The sequence below is a fragment of the Seriola aureovittata genome, chromosome 12 (genome assembly GCF_021018895.1).
Source record: "Seriola aureovittata isolate HTS-2021-v1 ecotype China chromosome 12, ASM2101889v1, whole genome shotgun sequence".
NCBI classification, from domain to species: Eukaryota; Metazoa; Chordata; class Actinopteri; order Carangiformes; family Carangidae; genus Seriola; species Seriola aureovittata.
Genome location: NC_079375.1, coordinates 25622173 through 25647085, shown reverse-complemented (window position 1 = coordinate 25647085; position 24913 = coordinate 25622173). Strand labels below are relative to the sequence as shown.

General features: G+C 47.4%; 1 protein-coding gene across 4 annotated transcripts; it reads left to right on the top strand.

Annotated features, from left to right (window-relative positions):
* The first annotated feature begins 111 nt into the window (after positions 1–111).
* Positions 112–24499, top strand: fam110b (family with sequence similarity 110 member B). Of its 4 annotated transcripts, none has more exons than XM_056392148.1 (5): positions 112–527; positions 14476–14578; positions 17277–17862; positions 18130–18536; positions 19239–24499. In XM_056392148.1, the coding sequence occupies exons 3-5, from the start codon at positions 17740–17742 to the stop codon at positions 20143–20145; spliced, it is 1437 nt and encodes a 478-aa protein (XP_056248123.1). In that variant the 5' UTR covers positions 112–527; positions 14476–14578; positions 17277–17739; the 3' UTR covers positions 20146–24499. The 4 variants fall into 4 exon arrangements, with proteins under 4 accessions (XP_056248123.1, XP_056248124.1, XP_056248126.1 ...); XM_056392149.1 differs by lacking the exon at positions 112–527 and adding an exon at positions 8536–8667; XM_056392151.1 differs by lacking the exon at positions 112–527 and adding an exon at positions 11676–12393.
* Positions 24500–24913: the final 414 nt, after the last annotated feature.

The window sequence follows — 24913 nt, the reverse complement described above, 5'->3', positions numbered from 1 at the left end:
CACAGCAGATTATGGCAGTTTTAAAAATCACAGCATTGAAAAAGCAAAGACCCTGTTCCAGGTAGTTTACTTTACATATTTATAACGTGTATTACATTATTTACAGAAGAATGAACAGTGTCATTCTTTCTTTATGTAATATTAATCAAGTCTTTATTATTTTTACAACAGCTCAGTCAAAGGATGTGGACTAATTTAATTACCATTGTTTATTTATCATCAAATTTTTTTATTATTGTTATCACCAATGAGCTAATGGACAAATTAATTTTCCATAATTATTCTATAAATAAAATAAATATCTATCTATAAACGTCAGTAAAGTTGTAATAAACCAGACTGAAGTGAAACGCGGGATCATCCAGGTCTTATTGTGGAAGCAGCGGCCGGAAGCAGCGGCCGTGCTGCGGTGCGGTGAGAGCGGAGCTGCGGGCTGGGAACAGGATGCTGTCAGGCCGAGCAGACGCACCGACCTAACGGAGAGAAACCACAGCAGCATCCTTTGTTTTCTGGAGCTGGAAGTCCAGGTAAGGACGGTTAACTACCTCCGCTGTGATGCTGCACCGGCTTCCCGCCATACCCACAATGACCTAAACATTACTGGCGCCGGTGACGTTACGCAGGACGTGTCTTTTTCTGCATTTCCAGTCATGTCGAAAATATGGCCATTGTTCGGTTTACTGTCAGACAGGCAGCGGCCGAGACCGAGTCATGACCGCCGCATCAGTCCGGAGCAGAGGGCCGGAGGTGGGGGTGGTGCTGGTGCTGTGGGTCGGTGTTACATAAACAGCTCAGTGGCGGTGAGGCCGTCCACAGCTCGCTCCAGCTCAGCGACACCACAGTCGGTGCTGGAGCACATCCATGGCTGCGCTGCTGTGGCGGTGGGGGTTTGGCATTGCATTGCACCACCAGCGCGCGCATGCACGCACGCACGCAGGTGTAGTTAGTGACGGTGTCAGCTGCCAGTGTGCAGCTCCCGACACATGGGTCTGCTGCAGACCGGATCAGCTGCTGTGGAGGACTTTATGATCCTGTTCTAGCTTTTATTCTGGAGGAGACAGCTCCTCGTGCCTCTGGCTGGACACATGTTCATATGTCTCAGTGTTTATATGATATCTACATGTCAATACCAAAATGATATCCTGTATTGATACTTTGCCAGGCCCGGTTTGTGTCGGGGTTCCTGGGGTTTGGAGGTTTTTGGCTTCATGCTCATGAACCTTGAGAAACACTGATGTCATTATGTCAGTGAAGCTCTGTAGGTCACTCAGCACTCACACCTTTATTTTGTCAAACAGGTTGATAGATATAATCATCCAATCAGCTGTGTAATTTAAGATCTCACATTCAGCTCCACAGTCATGACTGAGTCAGGCCTCATGATAATAACAGAGGATATAAACCTGGAGCTCCTGGAGCCACAGGAGGTGTGGCCCCCGGAGGCATGTGGTGGGCCCCTCCGCCCGGCTGGTAATCCCTCCATGGTGCCTGGTCCTCATGTGGCCTTTCCCACAATATACAATATGAACATTTCCTCCATTAGAAAAGGAGAAACCATGAAACCCATGTTACTCTGCCGGGGTGCTGACACCCAATCACATCACAGAAACAAAGCTTCTAACCAATCACACGGCAGTCTGTGACTCCTGCCAAGGGATTTTCAGTGTTCAGCTCCACAGAAACAGTGATGTGATATTATTACTGTTATTAAACTGTCTGAACTGAGAGGAGGGAACGAGGCTGTTACCACGTCATGAGAGTAAACACAGCTGTCTCATTCAATCTAACGATTAATCTAATTGTATTTTCGATGATGATTTTGGCTTCCATCGAGATAAAACGATTATTGTGCCACATTCTGTTTCGCAGCTCTCCACAAAAACCATCCCCCCATCCACTTCCTGGTTACGTTTCGGGGTACGTTAGCAACACGCGTCATCTTGACCTGAGTTAGAGTGGAATATGCTGAATATATGTTTAGGAGTTTTCAGTATGTTGGAGTTCACTGCAACATATTTGGTCTAATTTATTTTTATTTATTATTTTTATATAATGAATATATATATATATATATATATATATATATATATATATAGTTTAGTAGTTTTCAGTAGTTTTCAGTAGTTTTCAGTAGTTTGTGGAATACACTCATGTGACAACATAGCTCATTTATTTTGATCTAATTTATTTTTATTAATGTTTATATTATGTATTTAATTGTGTTTATTTAGATATATATATATTTCATTATTTTATTTATCTCATTTTTTAAATGAATTTCTTCTCTGTTTTTCTGTTGAATTGTATTTAAAGTTGAAGAAAGTCCGATGTTAAAAAGTTTAAGTTCAGTAAATGTTTCCAAAGTCAATGAGTAATGGTGATAAATAATAAGTAAATGATTGAACCTTTCCTTCTTGTTTTACTGCGTCCTGCTCCACAGTCTCACTGTGTCTCTCAGGGTTAGGATTAGTGTATTGATTATTATTTGTGAATGATCATATTGATGCAGACATATAAAAGGTGACTCTGAGGATTAAGTGGTGTCCCTCTGGTCTGCCCTGGCAGCTGAGCTTTGTTAATGTTGGAATGCGTCCCTAACGTCACATGTGTGCGCATAACCTTCAGATTAGAGCCTGGAAATATTTTGTTCACTGACCAGCATCTAAGTTTCTACTTTTGAAGTTTCAGTCTAACCCAGAACCTGATCTCCTGAACCTCTGTCCTCACTGCGGTGGTCTTCAGGTTGCCTGTGAGTCAGAGCGGTGGTCCTGGGTCACAGTCAGCTGACTCCTGGTCCAGCAGCCGGAGGTTTAGATGATGAGTGTTTCTGCTCTTCCTCCTCTGTGATGTTGACTGGAGTCAGTCTGTCACCTGTCCTAAAAACAGGTTTAATGTGCAGCTGCAGTTGAAATTGCTGATCAGTCCTTCATCACCTGTTACAGGCTGCTGTACTCTGATGGCTGTATTATTTATTCTGTTTTATTTCATCTTTATTTAATCAGACAGCCTCATTGAGATTAAAATCTCTTTTCCAAGAGAGACCTGAGAACAAGATGCAGTCACAAGAGACAATCAACTACACAAGACCACATTTACTATTTACTATCACTAATCAGACATTATGCTGCTACTATAATATTATATTATATTCATGTTACACCTCATTGTGTTTATAGGATATTAATGATGAATATATTAAAATATTGTTGTACTACTACATCTCACTTCTTACTGCATTACACTTATATTCCATATTACACTGTACAATATGTTTACCATTTCTTTTTCTACCACAGGAGCGACTTGTTAGTTTTGCTATTGCTATGCTATGCTATGCTACTTAAAAAAAATAGTTCCTTTAACTCTAGTTATAGTTCTGTTATAAATTGTAACAAAGCACCATCATATTTTAACATATGGTTCACAAAAGCTGCAGATGTTTTTGGTTAATGTTACTGAGTTAAAGGAGCTATTTGTAAATGTTGCTATTGCTACATAGGTAACGTTAGCATTAGCAGCTGTTTACTTACCAGGCTTGGCAAGAGGTCCATCCGTCGTTGTGTTTAAAATACAAGAGTTTATAAAACGTCCTCTGAGCAGCTACTTCTTCACGGCCGACTGGAGGCTACAGTGAGCCGGGGCTAGCTGGTTAGCATGCTAACAAAACAAGAAGGTTGCTTTCCACCTCTGGAGACAGCTGTTGGTGAGTAAAGGAAGGAAGTTTGATGCTGAACTTACAACGTTTCTTCTTCTAGACTGGCGAGTAAACAGCTGCTAATGCTAATGTCAGCTATGTAGCAATAGCAAAACTTACAAATAGTTCCTTTAACTCTAGTTCTAGTTCTGTTATAAAATATAACCAAATCCAAAACACCATGTAACCTACAAACCCACAAAAGCTGGTTGAGATAATGCTAATGTAACTGTTGCGTTACGTTAGCATCACCAGTCTAAAAGAAGTGTTGTGAGATCAGCATCAAACTTCATTCCTCTACTCACCAGAGGTGGAAACAAACACCCTTGTTCACTCTTGTCTCTATCACTTATTTTCTTCTACTGAAGTTAGCATGCTAACCAGCTAGCCTCGACCCGTCACTGTAGCCTCCAGTCCGTCCTGAAGCTGTAGCTGCTCAGACGTGATTTTATAACCTCTTGTTGATGACCGAAGCTCTTGACAAGACTGGTAAGTAAACAGCTGCTAATGCTAACGTTAGCGGTGTAGCAATAGCAAAACTTACCTATAGCTCCTTTAACTCAGAGCTAGTTCTGTTATAAATTAAAACCAACCATGTAGGTTAAAAGTTGAGATGCTCTCGGTTGATGTTCCTCAGTCTGTGTAAAGGTGTGAACGAGGTGAGGTGAGCTCGTGGTTGATCTCTCTCCACGCCTCGGTGGTCGGTGTCCTCCATGTTGGCGTCGCTGTAGAGTCGGGGAGGAGTGAGACCAGCGAGTGAGAGCGTGCTGACGGTGCTCGGCCTCGGTCTGCAGTCTTGATGACTAATGCTGGATGATTTAGTCCAACACAAACAGTCAGGGCTTTTTTTTCCTCCTGGCTCTGAGAGATGCTTCTGCTTCAGGGTCCACAACACAGGACGTGAGTGAATGTGTGCGGCGCTGCGGGGCCAGATGTTTTGTCACTAGGTGATAAAACTCACCGTGTCACTGCACAGACTTTCTCTGGGCGGCACAGAGACACGGCTTTGTGTCTTTCTGCAGGTCGGAGTGGGAGAAACCGCACGCTGACACATGGTTTATGTTTATGTCCGACACTGAAATTCGTTTCTCAAAATGGAGGGTGTCCCTCCTTCACTGCTTCACATGGGGGGGGGTCATACACTGGGGATGTGTCCTACCCCGCCCCCCCTTTCTTCTGTTGCTGTCCTTGGACTTTAAGGATTCTGACTGTGAACTGTTGTCTCCTCCTCTCTCAGTGGTCGTCTCACTGTCCTCAGTCTGTCTCCTGCCTCCTCTCCTGTCTCCTCTCCTGTCTCCTCTCCTGTCTCCTCTCCTGTCTCCTCTCCTGCCTCCTCTCCTGTCTCCTCTCCTGCCTCCTCTCCTGTCTCCTCTCCTGCCTCCTCTCCTGTCTCCTCTCTTGTCTCCTCTCTCCTGTCCTGTCTCCTCTCCTGTCTCCTCTCCTGCCTCCTCTCCTGCCTCCTCTCTTGTCTCCTCTCTTGTCTCCTCTCTCCTCTCCTGTCTCCTCTCTTGTCTCCTCTCTCCTCTCCTGTCTCCTCTCTTGTCTCCTCTCTCCTGTCCTGTCTCCTCTCCTGCCTCCTCTCCTGTCTCCTCTCCTGCCTCCTCTCTCCTGTCCTGCCTCCTCTCCTCTCTCCTCTCCTGTCTCCTCTCCTGTCTCCTCTCCTGTCTCCTCTCTTGTCTCCTCTCTCCTGTCCTGTCTCCTCTCCTGCCTCCTCTCCTGTCTCCTCTCCTGCCTCTCTCTCCTGTCCTGCCTCCTCTCCTCTCTCCTCTCCTGTCTCCTCTCCTGTCTCCTCTCCTGCCTCCTCTCCTGCCTCCTCTCCTGCCTCCTCTCCTGCCTCCTCTCTCCTCTCCTGTCTCCTCTCTTGTCTCCTCTCTCCTCTCCTGCCTCCTGTCCTGCCTCCTCTCCTGCCTCCTCTCCTGCCTCCTCTCTCCTCTCCTGTCTCCTCTCTTGTCTCCTCTCTCCTCTCCTGTCTCCTCTCCTGTCTCCTCTCCTGTCTCCTCTCCTGTCTCCTCTCCTGCCTCCTCTCTCCTGTCCTGCCTCCTCTCCTCTCTCCTCTCCTCTCTCCTCTCCTGTCTCCTCTCCTGCCTCCTCTCCTGCCTCCTCTCCTGCCTCCTCTCTCCTCTCCTGTCTCCTCTCTTGTCTCCTCTCTGCCTCCTCTCCTGTCTCCTCTCCTGTCTCCTCTCCTGCCTCCTCTCCTGTCTCCTCTCCTGCCTCCTCTCTCCTGTCCTGCCTCCTCTCCTCTCTCCTGTCCTGTCTCCTCTCCTCTCTCCTCTCCTGTCTCCTCTCCTGTCTCCTCTCCTGTCTCCTCTCTCTGTCCACTGTGTGATTGGTGAGGTTTGTGTTACTCAGTGAATTTATGACTTTAGTTTTAATCCTGTTTTGTGCTGAGTCCACGTTCACATGACGCCGGTCTTTGCTGAATGTGCCTCACTCTGTCTTTTCAAAGCTGCTGTGTGAGAGACGGCGTCTGACTGATGACATCACCGGACATTTAACAACGCAGCAGCTCATTTCACCGTGTTAAAGTCAGAGCCACAGATTTATTCTGAAACTCCAGCTCAGCGTCGTTAATGATTATTGTCCACTAGGAGGCGTTTTCACATGAGGTCAGTGAAGTATGCTCACCTCTCTACCTGTCTGTTCTGATGAGGACTCCTGATTGGTCAGGTCTTGAATCCAGTCTCAGTTATGTACAGTTCACTTCCTGTCTTCCTGTGGTGAGGCTGGTGACAGTGGGGGCGTGTCCGCGGATCACCGTGATGCCGTCGTGTTGCGGGCGGTTTGTGTGGCGGTTACCGTCCTGGCTGTCAATCAGGCTTTGATGTGTCACGCTGTAATAACACCCACCATCCTGCAGCTGTGAGAACAGACTGTTTCTCTTTGACAGGTCTGATCAGTTGTTATTCCTCCACGCCGGCGACAGTCAGAGCCGGAGCCATGTTGTTTTCAGGTTGTACGTCTGACACCTGTGTAATGCCTTGAAGGAACTTCTTCAAATTTGGCACAAACGTTCACCAGGACTCGAGGATGAACTGATTGGATTTTGGAGGCCAAAGGTCAAAAGTCAAGGTCACAGTGACCTCAGACAACACGTTTTAGCACAAAGAAATTATGACACAATCTCATACAAATGTTTAATATTGTTTATGACTGTGGATGAACAGGGATGTGACCTGAAACTAGTCTGAGTGGCGGAGGGATACGACCACGAGGAGGTGGCTCTAGTTGAATCATATTTGAAGAGGATTGTGTAGAATCAGCCCGTGCTGTGGAAGGAGTGTGTTCTGATGGAGCCGATCACAGATCAGGAAGGTGTTTACTACAGTGATAATGTGTGGTTGTCAAAAAAACCTACGCCACTTCTCAACCCACAGCACGCCATGATGGGTCATAGTAGGGCGAACGAGCGGTGACAAATGCATGGTTGGTGTGTGTGTGTGTGTGTGTGTGTGTGTGTGTGTGTGTGTGTGTGTGTGTGTGTGTGTTTGGGGGTGGGGGTGGATATTCCAGATGGCTGTCCCAATCAGATTAGACATTTTAAACCTGAAAACAAAGGCGAGTGTCTCCTCTGAAGTGGAGCACCACATGTTCTCAGTCCTCCTCCTTCATTCAGATTCATTAACGACTCAGTGTTGAAAACAGTCGGTCGTCACGGCGTCTTTTCAAAGAAGAAAATAACATCACTCGTTCTGCTGGGATCATTAGCTTCTGGTGGCTAAAGTTAGCAGTTCATGTGTGGCTGCTGCTCAGTTACTAGGACAGGCATGTTCTCACGTCGCACTACACCTGAACATTCACCTGGACGTGTTGCTTCTTGCTGTTTATCCGTCAGGTCGCCCCCTGGTGGAGACGCTCTGACTGTTGGGATTATTATAGATATGATGATATGATGTCATTGACAGTGGTAAACTAAGGCTAAGCTAAGCTTTTCCACTTCCTGCAGTGCTTCACAATAAAGGTATCTCCATCTTTTTTCCATTGTTCTTGAAATTATCAAGTCAAATAAAGAAAAATCACATCTCGTTTTTTTGGGGAACACAACGTCAAACACAGTGCGACCTCTGATCAGCCCCTCCAGGATTTTGGCGGCTTTTTGTCGTGATTGTTGCAGCTAAAAAACCTGATTTTGCAGCAGCAGCTTTTCTAAAATAAATTGCAATGAAAGTTGTGATGTTGTTGGATTGGATCTGGGCGTGTCTGTGTGTCGGGTGTGTACCTGTACCTGTCTACCTGTAGTTCACTGATCTGTAGCTACAGCCTCATGTTAGGTTCCACATGCACCTGCTGATGGACGATGATCTCAGTGAGATCAGAACATATTTGACTTTTTCCCCATTAATGTGTTAATTTGTTATTATCATTATTATTATTATTATTATTATTATTATTATTATTTGTGGTATTAAATTAACATTAAATAAAATTTTCCCCGCCATAGTTTCATGCCTGCATCCCCCACATTTAACCGATGCTTGAAACACCAACACACACACACGCACACACACTCTGACCAGCTGACTGTCATTAACACTGTGTGCTGTGTGTAGGAGCTGCGCTGTGGTTGAACAGAGTGGAGCAGATACATGTGACTGCGTTCAGTGTTTCAGCTGCTGCTGCGGCTCTGAACAGAAGTCTCTAACAGGGACGTGAGGTCAGATCAGATATTGATAATGTGACAGGACGATCTGATGATAGATAAGACGCAAGGCTCTGTAGTGACCACGCTGATGTGTTCAGGTGCTTGTTGTCTGCCGGACACTTCAGCCTTTGTTTACATTTCCTGAGCTAATCTTTGCTGTGTTTAATGTACGAGAAGATCGAGACGACTGGACGTCCTCTCCTCTGGACACGTGTCCCGGTGAAGGGCCTCTGGGTGTTTTCTGTTTTCATGGACGTGAGCGGAGCTGGGTGCTGCTGGACGGGGATCACGGAGTTGTATGTGTTCATCAGAGCGTGTCGGTGCGATTCATGTGGTGAGTTAATAACCTTACGTAAGACTGATTTCTCTGTAACATCTGCAGTACAGTGAGGGACAGTGAGGCTGCAGAGAACATCTGGATCTGCCACAGAGAACTGAAGCAGCTGCTGTGAGTCACAGATGTTTCTTCAGCAGTTATTTCACACGTTGGTCATTAGTGATAACATGGAAACGTGTGTGTGATGTGACTGAATACAGTCAGTGTGAACATTTCACCCACAGTTGTGACCAACAATAGAAGTGTGTGAAGTGTATTATTTATTATACATATTTATTTAAATGTATTATGGACAGTCCATAATAATCAGAATCTGGCTGAGATTTAAATGTGATGCACTTACCTACAGTGATGTCACCAGCTCCACCCCGAGCCTGCGGAAACAAAAACAAACAAGTTCTTCTTGACTATATAAGGGTGTAGTCCTGTGTGTGTGTGTGTGTGTGTGTGTGTGTGTGGTGTGTGTGTGTGTGTGTGTGTGTGTGTGTGTGTGTGTGTGTGTGTGTGTGTGTGTGACTGGATTGAGGCCACCACAGAGTTCAGCAGGCTAACAGTCTGTGACCTGGATTAACCTTTGTGTCGTCTCTGGTCATCAGTTCTTGTGTTAACACTGATCTCAGATCAGAGCTCAGGACTAAACAACATGTGTGACACACAAAGTGTCCACAACATGAGGAAACCTGTTATTGTAAATATGTGTGTATTATATAACACAGCAGCTGTGTTATTGATGTGGTGGTGTAACCGCGATCCTCTCTGACAGGAGACACTATCACACTCGTGACGTCATCAGCGCGAGGACTAGAGATCAATCCGACAGCAATAGAAGACTTAAGTATTTTAGAAGATTGTTTTTCAGTCAGTTGATCAATGATTAACTGATCGATCGGTCATCATGTAACAAAATATCTCCCTGACGACATGATGGTCAGACAAACACGTTCAGCTTCCTGGTAGATGATTGAACAGACTGTTCAACTGTTTAGCTAGCTCCTTATAGGCTAGGCTAGGCTAGGTTAGGCTAGGCTAGGTTAGGCTAGGCTAACACCCAGTACAGGATGTCAGAGGTCATGACACATGACTACAAACTGCACCACCTGTCAACCTGAACCAGGTGTTTTTTCATGGACATGAGAACAGTGACCTCTGTCTGACCCTGAGAAGTAAATCATCTTGTTTGAAACCCTTAGAAAGTATTTTGGTTGTGTTGTCTCTTCCTCGTCTCCTTGTTTGCGTCTCGTAGGGATTAGTCTGAACTGATCTTGGCGCTGCTCCCTCTGTCAGTCCAGTGTCACGCAGCCCTGGAGCACCACAAACCTAAATACCAGCTGCTCCTTCAGGACTCCTCCTCCTCCTCCTCCTCCTCCTCCTCCTCCTCTTCTTCTTCTTCATCCTTTTATGTGGAGATGTAGCCTCCGTCTCACAACAGGAAGCCACGCCAACATCGCATCTGAAACATTAAGAGGCGGTCTCGTGGTCTGACGTGGTCTCAAACATGTTCACTGAGTTCTCTGTCCTCCACTCGTGATTATCTGACCTGTGGATGTGACCTGTGTGCTAAACTCATTAGCCGTGGCAGACGTCAGCTTAGCTCTGGTGCTTCTTACCTGAATCAGGACTTCCTCGAAGCTGCTCTGCTGCTGCCGGTTCTCAGGGTTTAGACACGTCCCGCACGGATTACTTCAAAAGGTTTTTCCATGGATCCAGTTTTTCTTTGATCAGTTTCTTGACGTCCGACCTGCATATGCATGTTGCTAATGGTGGGCTAACTTTTAGCTTACTGCGGGCTGAGGTGGATCTACTGTTGCCATGGGCAACAATGTGTACGGTGATTGTGTGCTTCCTCATTCGCCAAGTTATCAAATGCCTGATAACAGTGTGGAGTTCCAGGAACTGCTCTTGTGGTAAGTGGACGTCTGACTGTAGTCTGGCTGTAGTCTGACTGTAGTCTGACTGTAGCCTGACTGTAGCCTGACTTTAGCCTGACTGGAGTCTGACTGTAGTCTGACTGAAGCCTGACTGTAGCCTGACTGTAGTCTGACTGTAGTCTGACTGTAGCCTGACTGTAGCCTGACTTTAGCCTGACTGGAGTCTGACTGTAGTCTGACTGAAGCCTGACTGTAGCCTGACTGGAGTCTGACTGTAGTCTGACTGTAGCCTGACTTTAGCCTGACTGTAGTCTGACTTTAGCCTGACTGTAGTCTGACTGTAGTCTGACTGTAGTCTGACTGTAGTCTGACTTTAGCCTGACTGGAGTCTGACTGTAGTCTGACTGTAGTCTGACTGTAGTCTGACTTTAGTCTGACTGTAGTCCTGACTTTAGCCTGACTGTAGTCTGACTGTAGTCTGACTGTAGTCTGACTGAAGCCTGACTGTAGCCTGACTGGAGTCTGACTGGAGTCTGACTGTAGTCTGACTGTAGTCTGACTGTAGCCTGATGAAAATAATGACGTGCACAGTTAAAAGGACAATTTTAATATCATCAGATATAAATGTGCAGCTGAATGTGAACATGATCTGTTGATGCCCGTTTGTCCTCGGTAAGTTTCTAATCAGCAGCTCTGACCTTCACTCTGCTGCAGCAGGTGGTCGTCACACACTGCGTCAGTCCCAGGAGTGTTGTGTACATGTTTAATGAGCGGCAGGCTTTGAACACAGCCTGGGTTGTACAGGTGTACTGGTGCTGTAGTGACACGGTCAGGTACAGCAAGTGTGGGCCAGGTCAAAGTTGGGGCTGTGACCCTCTGCACATATACATTAGAGTTGGCCACCAGCCTTCTCTTATAATGGAGGTCTATGGAGAAAATGTCCAGCTCTAATAATTCATCCGTGGCTGTAGCGTGGTGGTGGGCCCTCGCTGTGGGCTTCTGTTCTGTGGCAGCCTGTCCACCTCACAGCCTGCTGAGGGGGGGGGGGGGGGGGGGGGGGGGGGGGGGGGGGGAGGGGGGGGGGGGGGGAGGAGGGACAGACTGAGGTGAGCTGATGGGAGGGTAAGAAGAAGGGATGGAGAGAGGGATTACGAAGGGGAGGAAAAAGAGGAGAGGCAACGATGACTTTGTTGTCTCTGTAAAGGTCAGCATAAAGAATTCATCAGCTCTTAGACGTGTGTGTGTGTGTGTGTGTGTGTGTGTGTGTGTGTTCTGTACAAAATACAAATATAATAAAAATATGTTCAAAATATAATTGTTTTAGCAGCTGCATGTCGTTAAAGGAGAAGGTGAACTGTACAGTCACAGCAGAAACAAAAGTCACAATCTTTGTCATATGATCTGATTTTCAGATGAATGGTACAGATTATTATTATCAATAATTAATGTTAAAAGTTCAGTCCTTGCTTACCATACTATGTTAACTGTTAAACAGCTAGCGCACTAGCTGCAGCTGGAGACACGGTGGGGTTTGGTGACGTCACCCACAGGTTTCTGAGAGTCTGGCATGTTTGAGACCTGAATCTGACAACAGGCTCCAGACAGTATAACCACCACCTGTGGATCTGTTGGGATTGATTAGTTAGTTTGTTAATTAATTCAGCTTTGTCCATTTCAAACCATATACTGTAAAAAAAAGACATAGCCTCTGTGATGTCACCCACAGGTTTCTGAAGAGCAGTTTTGAAGCTCAGAGTGAGCTGCTCCACCGTCGTCATCTTGGCAGTGTCTGACTCCGCCCCCTAACTCCCAGCTAAAAAAAAAGGAGGGGCGTGTGTGGAGCTGAGACTACAGGGTATGTTGGTTTGTGGCGAGTAAACGCTCAACCACCTGTCACTCAAAGTGGCCACGCCCTCAATCATCCATAAATTTAGTCCTTAATAAAATATAAACAGGTGAGTTATATAAACAGGTGAGTTATATAAACAGGTGTCATGAAGGAGGAAATTAGCTCTAGACACCAGAACAGTTTTTGTACCAGGCTGTAAACATGTTTATTTCTGCTGTAAAGTTGGACATTTTAACATGGGAGTCTATGGGGACTGACTCACTGTTGGAGCCAGACTCTAGTGGTCGTTAGAGGAACTGCAGCGTCTGGTTCTTCAGTGTTGATGCTTCATGTTTCAGCCCTGGAGTTTGATGCCTGATTAAAACACTTACAGCACAAACACAATCTTGAATTTCCTCATACTGATTTTCCTGCTGATGGTGCGACAGACACGGATGTGATGTGATGTCTCTCTGTACTGAGGAGGGATTATCTCCACCACCTTGAACTTGTGTAGTCTGACATCGCAACGTGTCAACAACACAGCAGTTACAGAGTGACTGAGCGTCTGAGCCGTTTAATAAAACATCAGTGTAAGAAACAGAAGAGAGAGAGAAGGAGCAGAACACTGTGTCCTACAGGAGCAGCTGTGATGTAACATGTGTGAGTTTAACACTGCTGAGTCAGTCTTCTGTTATCACTGACACACACACACACACACACACACACACACACACACACACACACTGTTACTTTACAGAAATTGTAGTCAAGCAGAAGTAAAATTAATTAACCAGAAAAGACGATAAACATCAGGAAGCCCGACTCCGCTGAACAGTGTAACTAAAAACTCGGCTCTGGACGTCCAGAGCAAATAAATCAATAATAAAAAGCACAAACACATAAATGAAACACAGTGGTTCGTACAGAGTGTGATGGCAGAAAGTATTCCAACACACAGGAAGTGACTTTAAGGACTTTTTCCAAACACAGATCTCGTGAACCTCGTGTCGTATGAATCTGTAGACTGACACTTTATTTCTGTGTGTCGGATAAATCTTTAAACTTTTCATTTTTACTCTCAGCTGATTCACGGAGGGTTAAAGACGAGGTCTGTAATCAGCACAAATCACAAGACAGATTATGAAAGGTCATAGAAAGGTCATGGGTTGATTCACAGCTCCAAACTTTATATAAGTTTTGACTTAAAATGAATGTTTAATGATTCATTCTTTTAGTTTTGTTCACTTTGTCTTCACACATGAAAACTAGTTTTTCTTTTTCTGTAGAGAGAGAAGAAGGAGAAGAGGAGGGAGCTGGTGTCGTTCATCACCTCACTGATTAATAGTTAGTTTCTAGCGGCTCAGTTCATCTTCACCTGGTCAGGTAGAGAGTTCATGGATCCGGTTTCTCTCTCATCGTTTGAGTTTGTGTTTAATCGTGTTGAAAAAATAAAACAACTCCCTCGTATACTGGAGCTCGTCCATCTGTCCCATTGTGTCCCGACAGTCAGCGTTCACAGGGAGGAGAGAAAACCTGGACCTGTGCTGCTGAGGACTAAAGAGGGGGGGGTCCAGGGTCCTGCAGACCTCAGTGTGCGTGGTGTATTTGTGTATGTACAGTAGCAGCACCCCTGCTGTTTGTGTAGCTGTGCTGCAGCAGGTCATTCGGGGGGGGGGGGGGGGGGGGGGGGGATCAGCTCCCACTGAGAGACCATCTGGACCTCTGAGATCCTGCACACACAGGCTCCACATGTACCACGAGTCTTTACTGCAGAGCCAATCAGGGCTGAGCCAGGTGGTGATGTCACCTGGTAAAAGTAGATCAGAGCAGAAGAAGATTTACAGAGAACCAGAAACTGGGTGAGAAGGTCTGACTGAAGCAGAGGGTCTGAACAGGTCTTGATTTAGGGTTCTTGAATTGGAGATGTTGAATCAAAAGTCTTGAATTAAGGTTCTTGAATTGGAGGTCTTGAATCGGAGGTCTTATCCTTTATCCAACATACAAAATAAAATGTCCTATCAAAGTCACAAACGCTGACTCAGGCTCTGACTGTTGTTCTGGATCATTCCTCTCTAACACTGTGTCATGTGTCTCTTTGATTGACAGCTGTGACACCTGCTGACAACCTGCAGCACCTGGAGGAGACGGAGGACACGTCCACCTCTGAGAGCCAATAGAAAACGATCAGAGCACGGCGGGAGCCAAACTGGTAACTATGACAACACTGTCTCTGTGTAATGACTCACACGGATTAAAGAAAAAGACTCAATGGAAGTAAAAGACAATGTTACAGAACAGCCATGAAGGAACAAGACGGTTATTGATCTGACCTGACCTCAGCAGGAGAACCAGCAGGTTACTGTCGGTCCAGCAGACCAGGACCAGAACCAGCAGCTGGAACTAATCCAGTAACTGCATCAGTATCTGAACCTGGAACCAGGAGACATGTTGTGTCTCTCAGGTGGTTGAGCAGAGGCTCAGGTTGGTCGATGTGTTCTGGTTCTGTCTCATGAGAAGCAGCTCACACTGACCGAGCTCTCGTTGTCTTCACCTGGTGTTTGGACTTTGGGGTTGCTCAGTATCCCAGCATGCATTTCACATGAACCTGCAGCAGAGGGACTTGAGCCTCCTCTCTGTGGGACACACGCAAACCACCAACCATCATATTCATAATTAATATTCCAATCCACAGATTAGAAAAGACTGTACATAATCCACTGTGTGTGTGTGTGTGTGTGTGTGTGTGTGTGTGTGTGTGTGTGTGTGTGTGTGTGTGTGAGATTATAGGAGGCTGTAGGAATAGAATAGAACTGATCTGGTTTAAAAACAATATTAATTCAGACTGTGACATCACATACATTAAAATCTCAGAGGACGACAGAGAAGAAAATCAAAAACTGGGCCTGAAGCTCGTCTCCTCTCACTTCCTGATTGAGAAATCTGGATCAGGCCTTTAGCCCCGCCCACCACCTGCTGGCTCCACGTGGACAGGTGAGAGAGCAGAGAGTACCAAGATGGTGAGAGGAGGAAACATCAGAGAGACTCAGCCTCATGTTCGAGCCTCAGTCAGACCCAGACTCAGAGGAGGAGTCTGAGACCAGAACCAGAGACTAGCAGACGGATCAGAACACTTAGATAGTTAGCATCTGTACAGAACGGTTAGCGCAGTTAGCATTGACAGTTAAGAAAACAGACATGATGTTAACTTGCTGTATTTCTTTAATACTAATTAGTCGTGTTGTTACTGTAAAACTATGAGAACCATGATGAAAGTTGTAGCTCAGACGATTCACAGTGTAGAAACAGAAGCAGAGAAAGAGGTGATTAAAATAAAGCAGAGTGAGAGAGCAGGTCATCTGGACCGTGAGTGGAGCTGATGTACAGGAGCTTCACTGGAGGATGACTCAGCACATCACAGCACCACGGATCTGTCGCTAATGAAAAGCTGATGATGTTAAACCACTGTTTATTTCACCACTTAACACGACGATGGTTGGTTTGCATGAGTCAGCAGATTTCCCACAATGCCTCTGGTCCCTCTGACCTACTTCTGTCTCTGTTCTCATCGGAGGGAAACAGCAGACTACTGTCACTGTCGTACTGTTTGTCTGTTGTTTTACTTGTTTTTTCCTTCTCTGTGAGGCAGGTTCGGGTTTTTGCAGAAAGCTGGTTTTATTTTTGTCTGAGCACAGAAACATGTCAGTGAATGCACCACTATAGGAGCCAGGGTTAGTAACACCACACTGATGTTTCTTCTTCAGCCAGCAGTGATTATAAAAGTGAACTGTCAGGCGTTTCCCAACAGGCAAAAATGAAGCATCAACAGTGAAGAACCAGCAGCTGCAGTTCCTCTAACGGCCACTAGAGTCTGGCTCCAACAGTGAGTCAGTCCCCATAGACTCCCATGTTAAACTGTCCAACTTTACAGCAGAAATAAACATGTTTACAGCCTGGTACAAAAACACTTACGGTCTCTAGAGCTAATTTCCTCCTTCATGACACCTGTTTATATAACTCACCTGTTTACATTTTATTAAGGACTAAAGTTTTGGAGGATTGGGCGTGGCCTCTTTGATTGACAGGTGGGTGAGCGTATACTCGCCACAAACCGCCATGAACCGAAGTCTCAGCTCCACACAGGCTCCTCCTCTTTGACCATTTTTGGATTAGCTGGGAGTTAGGGGGCGGAGTCAGACACTGCCAAGATGGCAACGAAGAAGCAGCTCACTCCGAGCTTCAGAAACCTGTGGGTGACGTCACAAAGGCGACGTCACCTAAGATTTTCGTTAAAGGGTTTTCTCCTTATCTGAGTCTTATCCTGAAGGAATCACTTAAACTCAGTTAAACTGTTGCACAGACCTCAGTGACCGAGGTAAAGAGAATTAACTAAAGGTTCCTCTGACTGAGTTTATGTGGAAAAATGAAGAAAATGAAAACATCCGGGTCGGACAGGTTCACACACACACTGACAGAGGTCTGTGTGTGTGTGTGTGTGTGTGTGTGTGTGTGTGTGTGTGTGTGTGTGTGTGTGTGTGTGTGTGTGTGTGTATGTGTGTGTGTTTCTATGGTTTTAAATGGTCCAGGTTCAGGTCAGGGGTCAGGGGTCAGGTTTAGGCATTCAGTTTTGACAGTTGAGGTTTGTATTATATAAATAACGAGTCCCCACAAAGACAGGTGTGTGTGTGTGTGTGTGTGTGTGTGTGTGTGTGTGCGCCCCTGCCTGCGTACACATTGATCTAAGTGTAATTGTGTGTCCTGCTATTCCTGCTATTGTTGCTAGGTGTGTGATGTCACAGCCTGACTCTAACCCCATTGGCTGTCTCCCTCTCTCTCTCTCTCTCTCTCTCTCTCTCTCTCTCTCTCTCTCTCTCTCTCTCTGTTGTGTTTGCTGATCTCCGGTCGTGCAGCTCGCTGAACAGAGCCGAAGAGACGGTGGAGGGGGCGGCGGGGGCTTTAATTTCCCATCATCCTCTGCTTCTCCTTGGGCCCAGCGGAGGCAGTCATCCACACCGCTGCACTGAGGAATTCTCCAGTAGGTCAGAACCTGAACGCCACACACCAGTAAGGACCTGTGGGTAAAGACCAGTGAAACCAGTTGTTCCCAGTCGGTCCTGCTCCAGCGATGCAGTAGCACGTTGACTGCAGGACCTCAGCAGCCCCCCCACCACCCCCCCACCCCCCAGCCCAGAGTGTGGCTCAGTCCCAGGGTCCCACAGGCCATGAGGAGGGTGAGGGGCGTCACCTCTTTCTAGACTCTCTCTTCTTCACCTTGTGTCTTCATGTTTTGGGGGTCCTCCGGTGCCCCTGCCCTCTGTCGACCCCCCCGCACCTGCTGCCACCACGGCCGGCCACCCCAGTCGCCTCGTTGCCATGCCGACAGAGACACTGGCTCCAGCCCTGCCAGATAGCAAGGCCGCTGGCCCCGCGACGCCCTTCAGCTCCGCTGTACCCCTCCGCATCCTCAACAAGGGCCCGGACTACTTCAGGAGACAGGTACATCACTGTGTGTGTGTGTGTGTGTGTGTGTGTGTGTGTGTGTGTGTGTGTGTGTGACTGACTGACTGACTGACTGAAGGATTGTGTTAATAATTCTTGGATTTAGACTTTATTAGTTTTTGTTGTGTTCACTGACACATGAACAAACGCTGTACATTTTAGTCTCTTCAGTGTGTAGACATGATGGGTGAGTGTTGTGTTCACTGACGTGTTGTGTTCACTGACGTGTTGTGTTCACTGACGTGCGTTCGCTCTGTGTCTCAGGTGGAACCGAACCCGAAGCGCCTCAGTGCTGTTGAGCGACTAGAAGCCGACAAAGCGAAGTATGTCAAGAGCCAGGAAGTTATCAACGCCAAGCAGGAGCCAATCAAACCGCCCGTGTTGGCCAAGCCTCCCGTCGGCCACGCCCTCCTGTCCAAGAGAGGCTCTGGGATTGGCGGAGGAGGAAACGGAGGCGGGATCCCTTTCAAAGCGTCCAACAACAACGCCAAGTCGGACACGTGCGCGACGAGCAGCGGCAGCAGCAAACGGGAGAATTTAAACCTGGAGATCCTGAAAAACCTGCTGAACTCCTCCTCCTCCTCCGGAGCCGAGGGGCGAGGAGGAGGAGCTAAGAGTGCCGTGATGATGAGGTCGTCAGGAGGAATGGCCAGGAGCTGGACACCATCAGGGTAAATTCATGAGCCATGACTGTGATCACCTGATCACATTTAGGTTCCACTCATTAACGAAAAGATAATCCATCATCCCAGGTCTTAGTCAGTGGTTCCACCTGAGGCTCAGAGCCTCCTCTCTTCTGATTGGCTCACACCTGTTGTTACTAGAGCTGCAGAGAGAAGAGGAGATGTGAAACTACACTGAGATGGTTTTTGGTTCTTAACCCTCTGGAGTTTTTCACACGATAAATGTGTTTTATTTACATGAACGTAACTTTATTTATAAGGTCGTGTAGAGACAAGCTGAGATGTGGCACGTGAAGTTCATTTATTAAAATCAGGTTTTAAAAAAGTGCATTAACATTAATTAATATATTCAGTTGGATTTCTAATGAAAAAGTTGAAGAACAAACTTGTTTTACGACTGTAACTTTAAAGCTTTAGTTCTTCCACTTTCAGGTGTTTTCATTTGTATGAACATGAAACTTTAAACTGTTGTTTGATCATATTCTGAATAATTATAACTAAAGATTATTTCAGATTCACACACTACAGACTCCAGAGGGTTAAAACCACTCATACATCTTCTGATGGACCAACACTTCAAATAAAGCCCAGAAGAAGAAGAGAACATGGCGCTGTAATATTCTCTGTGTGATGAATCTGTGAACGGACCTGGACTCTGGATTTGACTCGACTGTGTTTGTGTTTTCTCAGGATGCCGTTAACGTACCGGTCTACGATGGCGCTGAACGAGCAGCCGACAGACTCCGCTCCCAGCCCGAGCACCTCGCACTCCCTGCGCTCCTTCTCCCATTCCCTGAAGGTCCCGCCCATCAACAGCGGGGGGCGCCGCAGTCCGCAGGGCGCGAACCTCAACCTGAGCAGACGAGTCCTGGACGAGCGGGGGGGCGAGGGAGGAGTGATCGACCGCTCTCGCTCCCCCCTGCCGCCTCTGCTCACCTCCCACTCCTCCTCCGACCTCCTGCGACTGTGCAACGGCAAGCCGCTCCGCACCGCCCGGTCCAGCAGCTCCTCGGCTCCACCCCTCCCCCCGAAACCCAACCCCGCCTCCCTGCCTCCGCCCGCACTCTCCTTGTCGCTGCCTCCCCCTCGTCCGACTCCATCCCCCTCGCACTGCGACAACACCACCCCTCAGTCGCTACCTTGTGATTTCGGAGACCCCTCCGGCACCTCGACCGACCCCGCCCTGGAGCTGGAGCTGGGCTCGTCCGTGGTCCGCCGCTCCTCGCTACACAGATCTAAATCAGACCTGTCGGACCGCTACGCCCGCGCCGGAGCGGACGTGGAACGCTTTTTTAACTACTGTGGGCTCGACCCGGAGGAGCTGGAGGCCGTCGGTCCGGAGAACTTTGCTCGAGCCAACTCGGACATTGTCAGCCTGAACTTCCGATCGGCCTCCATGATCTCCTCCGACTGCGACCGGTCGCGGCGGTCCTCCAACGACGGGCTGTCGGACGGGGACGAGGGCGAGGACGAGGAGGAGGAGGCCGGCGAGCGCGTTCCCTACGGCATCTCGGCCGTGGAGCGAAACGCCAGAGTCATCAAGTGGCTGTACAGCATCAAACAGGCCAGAGAGACGCAGAAAGTGTCACATGTTTAGCTCCACGGACAAACGGCCCCGCGGCTCAGAAGTGAGGGGCGGACCGGAACCTCACAGGGTCCGAGACCGGTCCTGGGGCCGGACCGAAACCCCCGAGTGAACAGACGAATGAATGGAAGAGAAGCTCACGAACAGTGAGAAAACAGTTTAGAAACGAAGAGACGAGGACTCTCATCCTCCTGGTCCAGAACCGCAGGAGCACCAGGAACAAGAGGAACATGAACACGGGACATGTATGTAAAACTAACTGTTCCTCTGAGGACACGCTTCACACCGACTCACAGACCCGCGGACCGCCTCACGCCGAAGGATCCCGGGCCTGACGGAGGACACGTTGGCAGGTTCAGGTGTAGTCTGGTTTCAGACCTCTGACCTGGTCTGGGTCAGTGAGTACCACCTGGTTCTGGTCGTCCTCCTACAGACAGCGGCTTCAGAGAGAATCTCACTCCTTCCCTTCACTCTCTCAACGATCCATAAAGACGCAGTTAAAATACGTTTTTATACGTTTTTTTACAAATTCGTTCAAAATCAAAAACTGAAATCTCTCATTTACAAAAGTCTTCAGACCCTGAATCCGGTTCTTCGTCGGTCCCCCTTCAGCAGCTGGTCCAGATTCAGTACAAGCTCTGAACCTGGATCTGCTCAGTTTATCTCCGTCTTCCTGTCAGATCCAGGAAGTGTCGTCTTCAGGTCTCTCCACAGGTGTGTGTCTCTGTCCAATCAGCTCAGTCCAGACTCGCCTGCGTTAAACCAGGAAGCAACTGATCAGTCTGAAGACTTTCAGTTTTCGGTTTTTAAAAACATGTTTTCACTCGGTGGTTCTGGGTCACTGAGGTCGACCGGTGAGTGAAACACGTCGTTTCATCCGTTTAAAGTGAAACATTAAAGTGTTGAAAAAGAGGAGGGGCTTCTGAAGCCGCTGCAGCTGCTCACCTGGAGACCTGAGCTGAGGTTCTGTTCACTCCGCACCGTCACACAGACGCACTCACGTGTCGACAACGTACAAACAGCTGAGAGTCACATGACTGAACAGCTGAGACTGAAGAGTCAGTGAAGGTCCAATGTAACAGACGAGGGACAGGATGAATGAAGACTGAGAACAGTCCCCTGGTCCTGACCTCTGACCCCTGACGTCTCCTGGTCCTGACCTCTGACGTCTCCTGTCCCTGACCTCTGACCCCTGACATCTCCTGGTCTTGACCTCTGACCTCTGATGTCTCCTGGTCCTGACCTCTGACATCTACTGGTCTTGACCTCTGACCTCTGACATCTCCTGACCTCTGACTCCTCCTCCTGTCGAAGCTAAACTAATGTGGTGACGGTGTTGCCGTGTGACCAGGACGAGTCCAGCTCCGAGGACTGACCTGATACCTGGTCCAGGTGTATCTGATCCGTTCGGCACTTCCTTAACGAGTCCCACAGACTCATCAGGTTATTGATGAATCCAGATGTTCTGAGTCTCCTGTCTGACAGATCTAGTGATTAGTGAATTAAGGTGTGATGACACACATGATAGGTCACGTGATCTCACAGAGGCACGCTGTGATGTCACTGCTCTGCTTCATTAACTCGTCCACCAACAGCGGGAGAGTTCTGGCGTCCTGCTCTGAGGACAGGTGTGACGCTCGCTGCTGAGGTGGTTTCACGGTTCAGACATATTTTAATGATTTATTCATTATAATTAATGATTTAGCTCCACCTGTGCAGACAGGTGTTGCTGACAGGTGTCAACAGATTCCTTGATGAAGAAGCTTCAGTCTTCATCATTCTGATGTTTGATTGATTGATACGTTAATGATGAGGTGATGACATCATGTCGGGCTGGAGGACAGAAGGTACTCGCAGTGCCCTTCGCTCTCGTGAACACCTGTTCACCTGTCGGGCACGCCACGCCTATAGAGCCCCTCAGCCTATCAGGTATCAGATCATAATATTTATCAGAATAACAACAAAAAAAAACAACCTTCAAACACACAGAAGAATAAATGAAATCAGGAAATGAATAAATGTACTAACAAAGCTCCGACTCAGAAACAGGAAGTTGACCCTGATCATGTGATGATCAGTTATTGATCATGAAGTGGACGACCGCAGTTTTACTGTCCGACACACTGATCTGATGAAGTGCGTCCTCGTGTTCCTCCGCTCAGAGCATCGATGGTCTCCAGCAGGACGCCAAAACTCTCCCTTCAAACCAGAGTCAGTGAGTCAGAGCGAGTGTGACGACACACCTGCACCGGAGATACACCTGTGACCGAACATGGTGCAGGTGAGGACAGGAAGGTGGACGAGAGAGAGAGAGAGAGAGAGAGAGAGAGAGAGAGAGAGAGATGGTCCACTTAAGGTTTTTATAGTCGTACTGTAGATACACACACACACACACACACACACACACACACATACACAGCGTGCAGACACAGCGGGCTGCGTCCATCATGTCCCCAGCTCTGCTGTCTCTCTGTCTGTCCTCTAAGCCAATCACAGGAGGACACCTGTCGCTTTAAGAGCCTCTGTGTGTAAAGAGGGCGGAGCTAGCCTTCGTCCTCGTCATCTGTCCACGTGTCTGACGTGTGTCTCCAGGCCTGAAGCCATATCGGTGTGAATGTACCACAGTCAGCGAGTCTGGCCCCCCCCCCCCCCCCCCAACACCTCCACCTGCAGCAACAACCTGCTGGGCTTCACTTCCTGCTTCACACACTCTCAGACACGGCATCAACACCTGAGGCAGGTATCCACATGGCGGCTGATTCACATCATCTCACCTGCAGCGTTTACAAACACAAAGACGTTGGTGCGTTTAACCCTCTGAGGTCTGACGCCATCGCCTCCATCCTACACTATTTCTTAAATCCACCTTTTAAACATAAAACCATGTTTTATATCACAATGTTCAGATCGATCTCAGCTCTTTCTACAATCATAAACTGATCATTTCACCCAAATGCTGAAAACTTGAAGCTGAGTTTTTGAAATTCTTCAAATATTTTGTGAGAACAAACCTTTGCTGATGTGGATGAAATGTTTTGGTGCTTCAGATGTTTTTATCAGAGTCTCCAGGTTCTTAAAGATGCAATAATCACACAACAACATGTGAGAGAAAGTCGACAGATTCTAACAACATTTAAACCAGATTTCTGCTCTGAACTATCACAAAGGTTTTAATAGAACATCTGTCGACCTCAGAGGGTTAAACTGAGACAGTTGGAGGCTACGATGAGCGTCACACCTGTCAGGTACAGTCAGGTTCTTCACACCGTCACTGTCGCACGTTGTTGTTGCAGTTTTATGATAAAACTTTCCCTCCTCAGACGCTCAGCTCCATCATGACACTTCGCTTTGACTTTAAGTTCAGCTCCGGTTCTCTGGATCGTCCACCTGTGGTAAACTCAGCTGATCGGACACACACCTGTCTATATAAGGTGTCACAGGAGGAGGAGGAGGAGACGGGATGACCTGACCCCTGACCTGAACCCAAATCCAACATCTGGAGAGACCTGAAAATGTCAGTCCCAAGAGACCTTGCAAAAAAAAACCAAATCCAGATGTGAACAGGTGATGATGTCAGACCCGAGAGGACGGGAGGCGTTAGTCACCAGGTACATGAAGTATGTGTCTGTTTACCATAAAACTGCAACATGACATGAAGCAAACGAAGACCCCCCCCCCCCCCCCCCCGGCAGAACCCTACATTACACTGAGGTGAAGTGAAGCCCCCTGGGAGACAGCCCCCCCCCTGCTCTGAGCTCAGGGCTGTGCTAGCATGTTCCTGCCCCCCCCCCCCCCCCACACACACTCCCACCCCCCCAGGCCCCTCAGACCCCGGACCCCCCTGCTGCTTCTCCCTGTCAGCATTAATAGAATATTGTAGAGTTCCTGCAGCGTCCTTCAGTGTCCCTGTGTCTACATGGTGCGTGTGTTTTAACCCTGGACGGACGGACAGAGTTCTTCTTCTGTGGTACCTGCTTTGTTTTCTTCTTCTCTGTGTAAATGCTGTAAGAAAATGTACATATTGATTTAAGAAGCAGTGTGTTGGATTTCAGTTCTTCTGTCTGAAGGTTTCTGTGTAACAAAGAGTCTGAACTGAGATCAGCTGTTCTGGACTGGTCTGGACCGGTCCAGAACTGTGGTACAGGACTAGTACAGGACCAGTCTGGACCGATCTGGACCGATCTGCCCTGGGCCAGGACTATGGTACAGAACTGGACTGGTACAGGACCGGTCTGGACCTGGACGGTCCAGGACTTAGTGTTGACTGTGTTTTTCAACGTGGAAACTTTACATTTTGCTTGAGAACAAAAAACTTGTTAATGTTTCTTTTGCATTATTTCAATAAATGTCTTTGTTTGCCATCTGATGTCAAAGTATTTTCCTCAGTGGTTCTTAAAGGGATTGATTGATTGATTGATTGATTGATTGATTGATTGATTGATTGACAGCCTACTTCTGCTACATCACAGTAGCCTGAGACAAGAACAGAGAGTCCACATCCTGTAGGTCATTTACTCCTGCCCTCACATACCAGCTGCAGGCATACCAGACCTCTGTCGTCATGGTAACAATGATAAACGTGGTTGGTTATTAACAAGTTATAAAAACAGTTTTCATACATTGATTCAGGCTCATTATTTGGCAAGATCAAGCTAATACTTACTACTCATTAATCTTACTAATGAGTAACTAGTATCTGTAACTGGCAAAACGAGCTTTATTGTTACTCATTAATAAATGATAATAGTTTTACACTTTAAGGTAAAGGTTTGTTTTCACA

What these genes read in the sequence shown, in the direction of transcription:
- fam110b (XM_056392148.1), top strand. Translation starts at nt 17,740, where the DNA reads ATGCCGACAGAGACACTGGCTCCAGCCCTGCCAGATAGCAAGGCCGCT. An exon ending in CGGACTACTTCAGGAGACAG is followed by an intron (nt 17,863 to 18,129) that starts GTACATCACTGT and finishes TCTGTGTCTCAG; the next exon opens with GTGGAACCGAACCCGAAGCG. An exon ending in AGGAGCTGGACACCATCAGG is followed by an intron (nt 18,537 to 19,238) that starts GTAAATTCATGA and finishes GTGTTTTCTCAG; the next exon opens with GATGCCGTTAACGTACCGGT.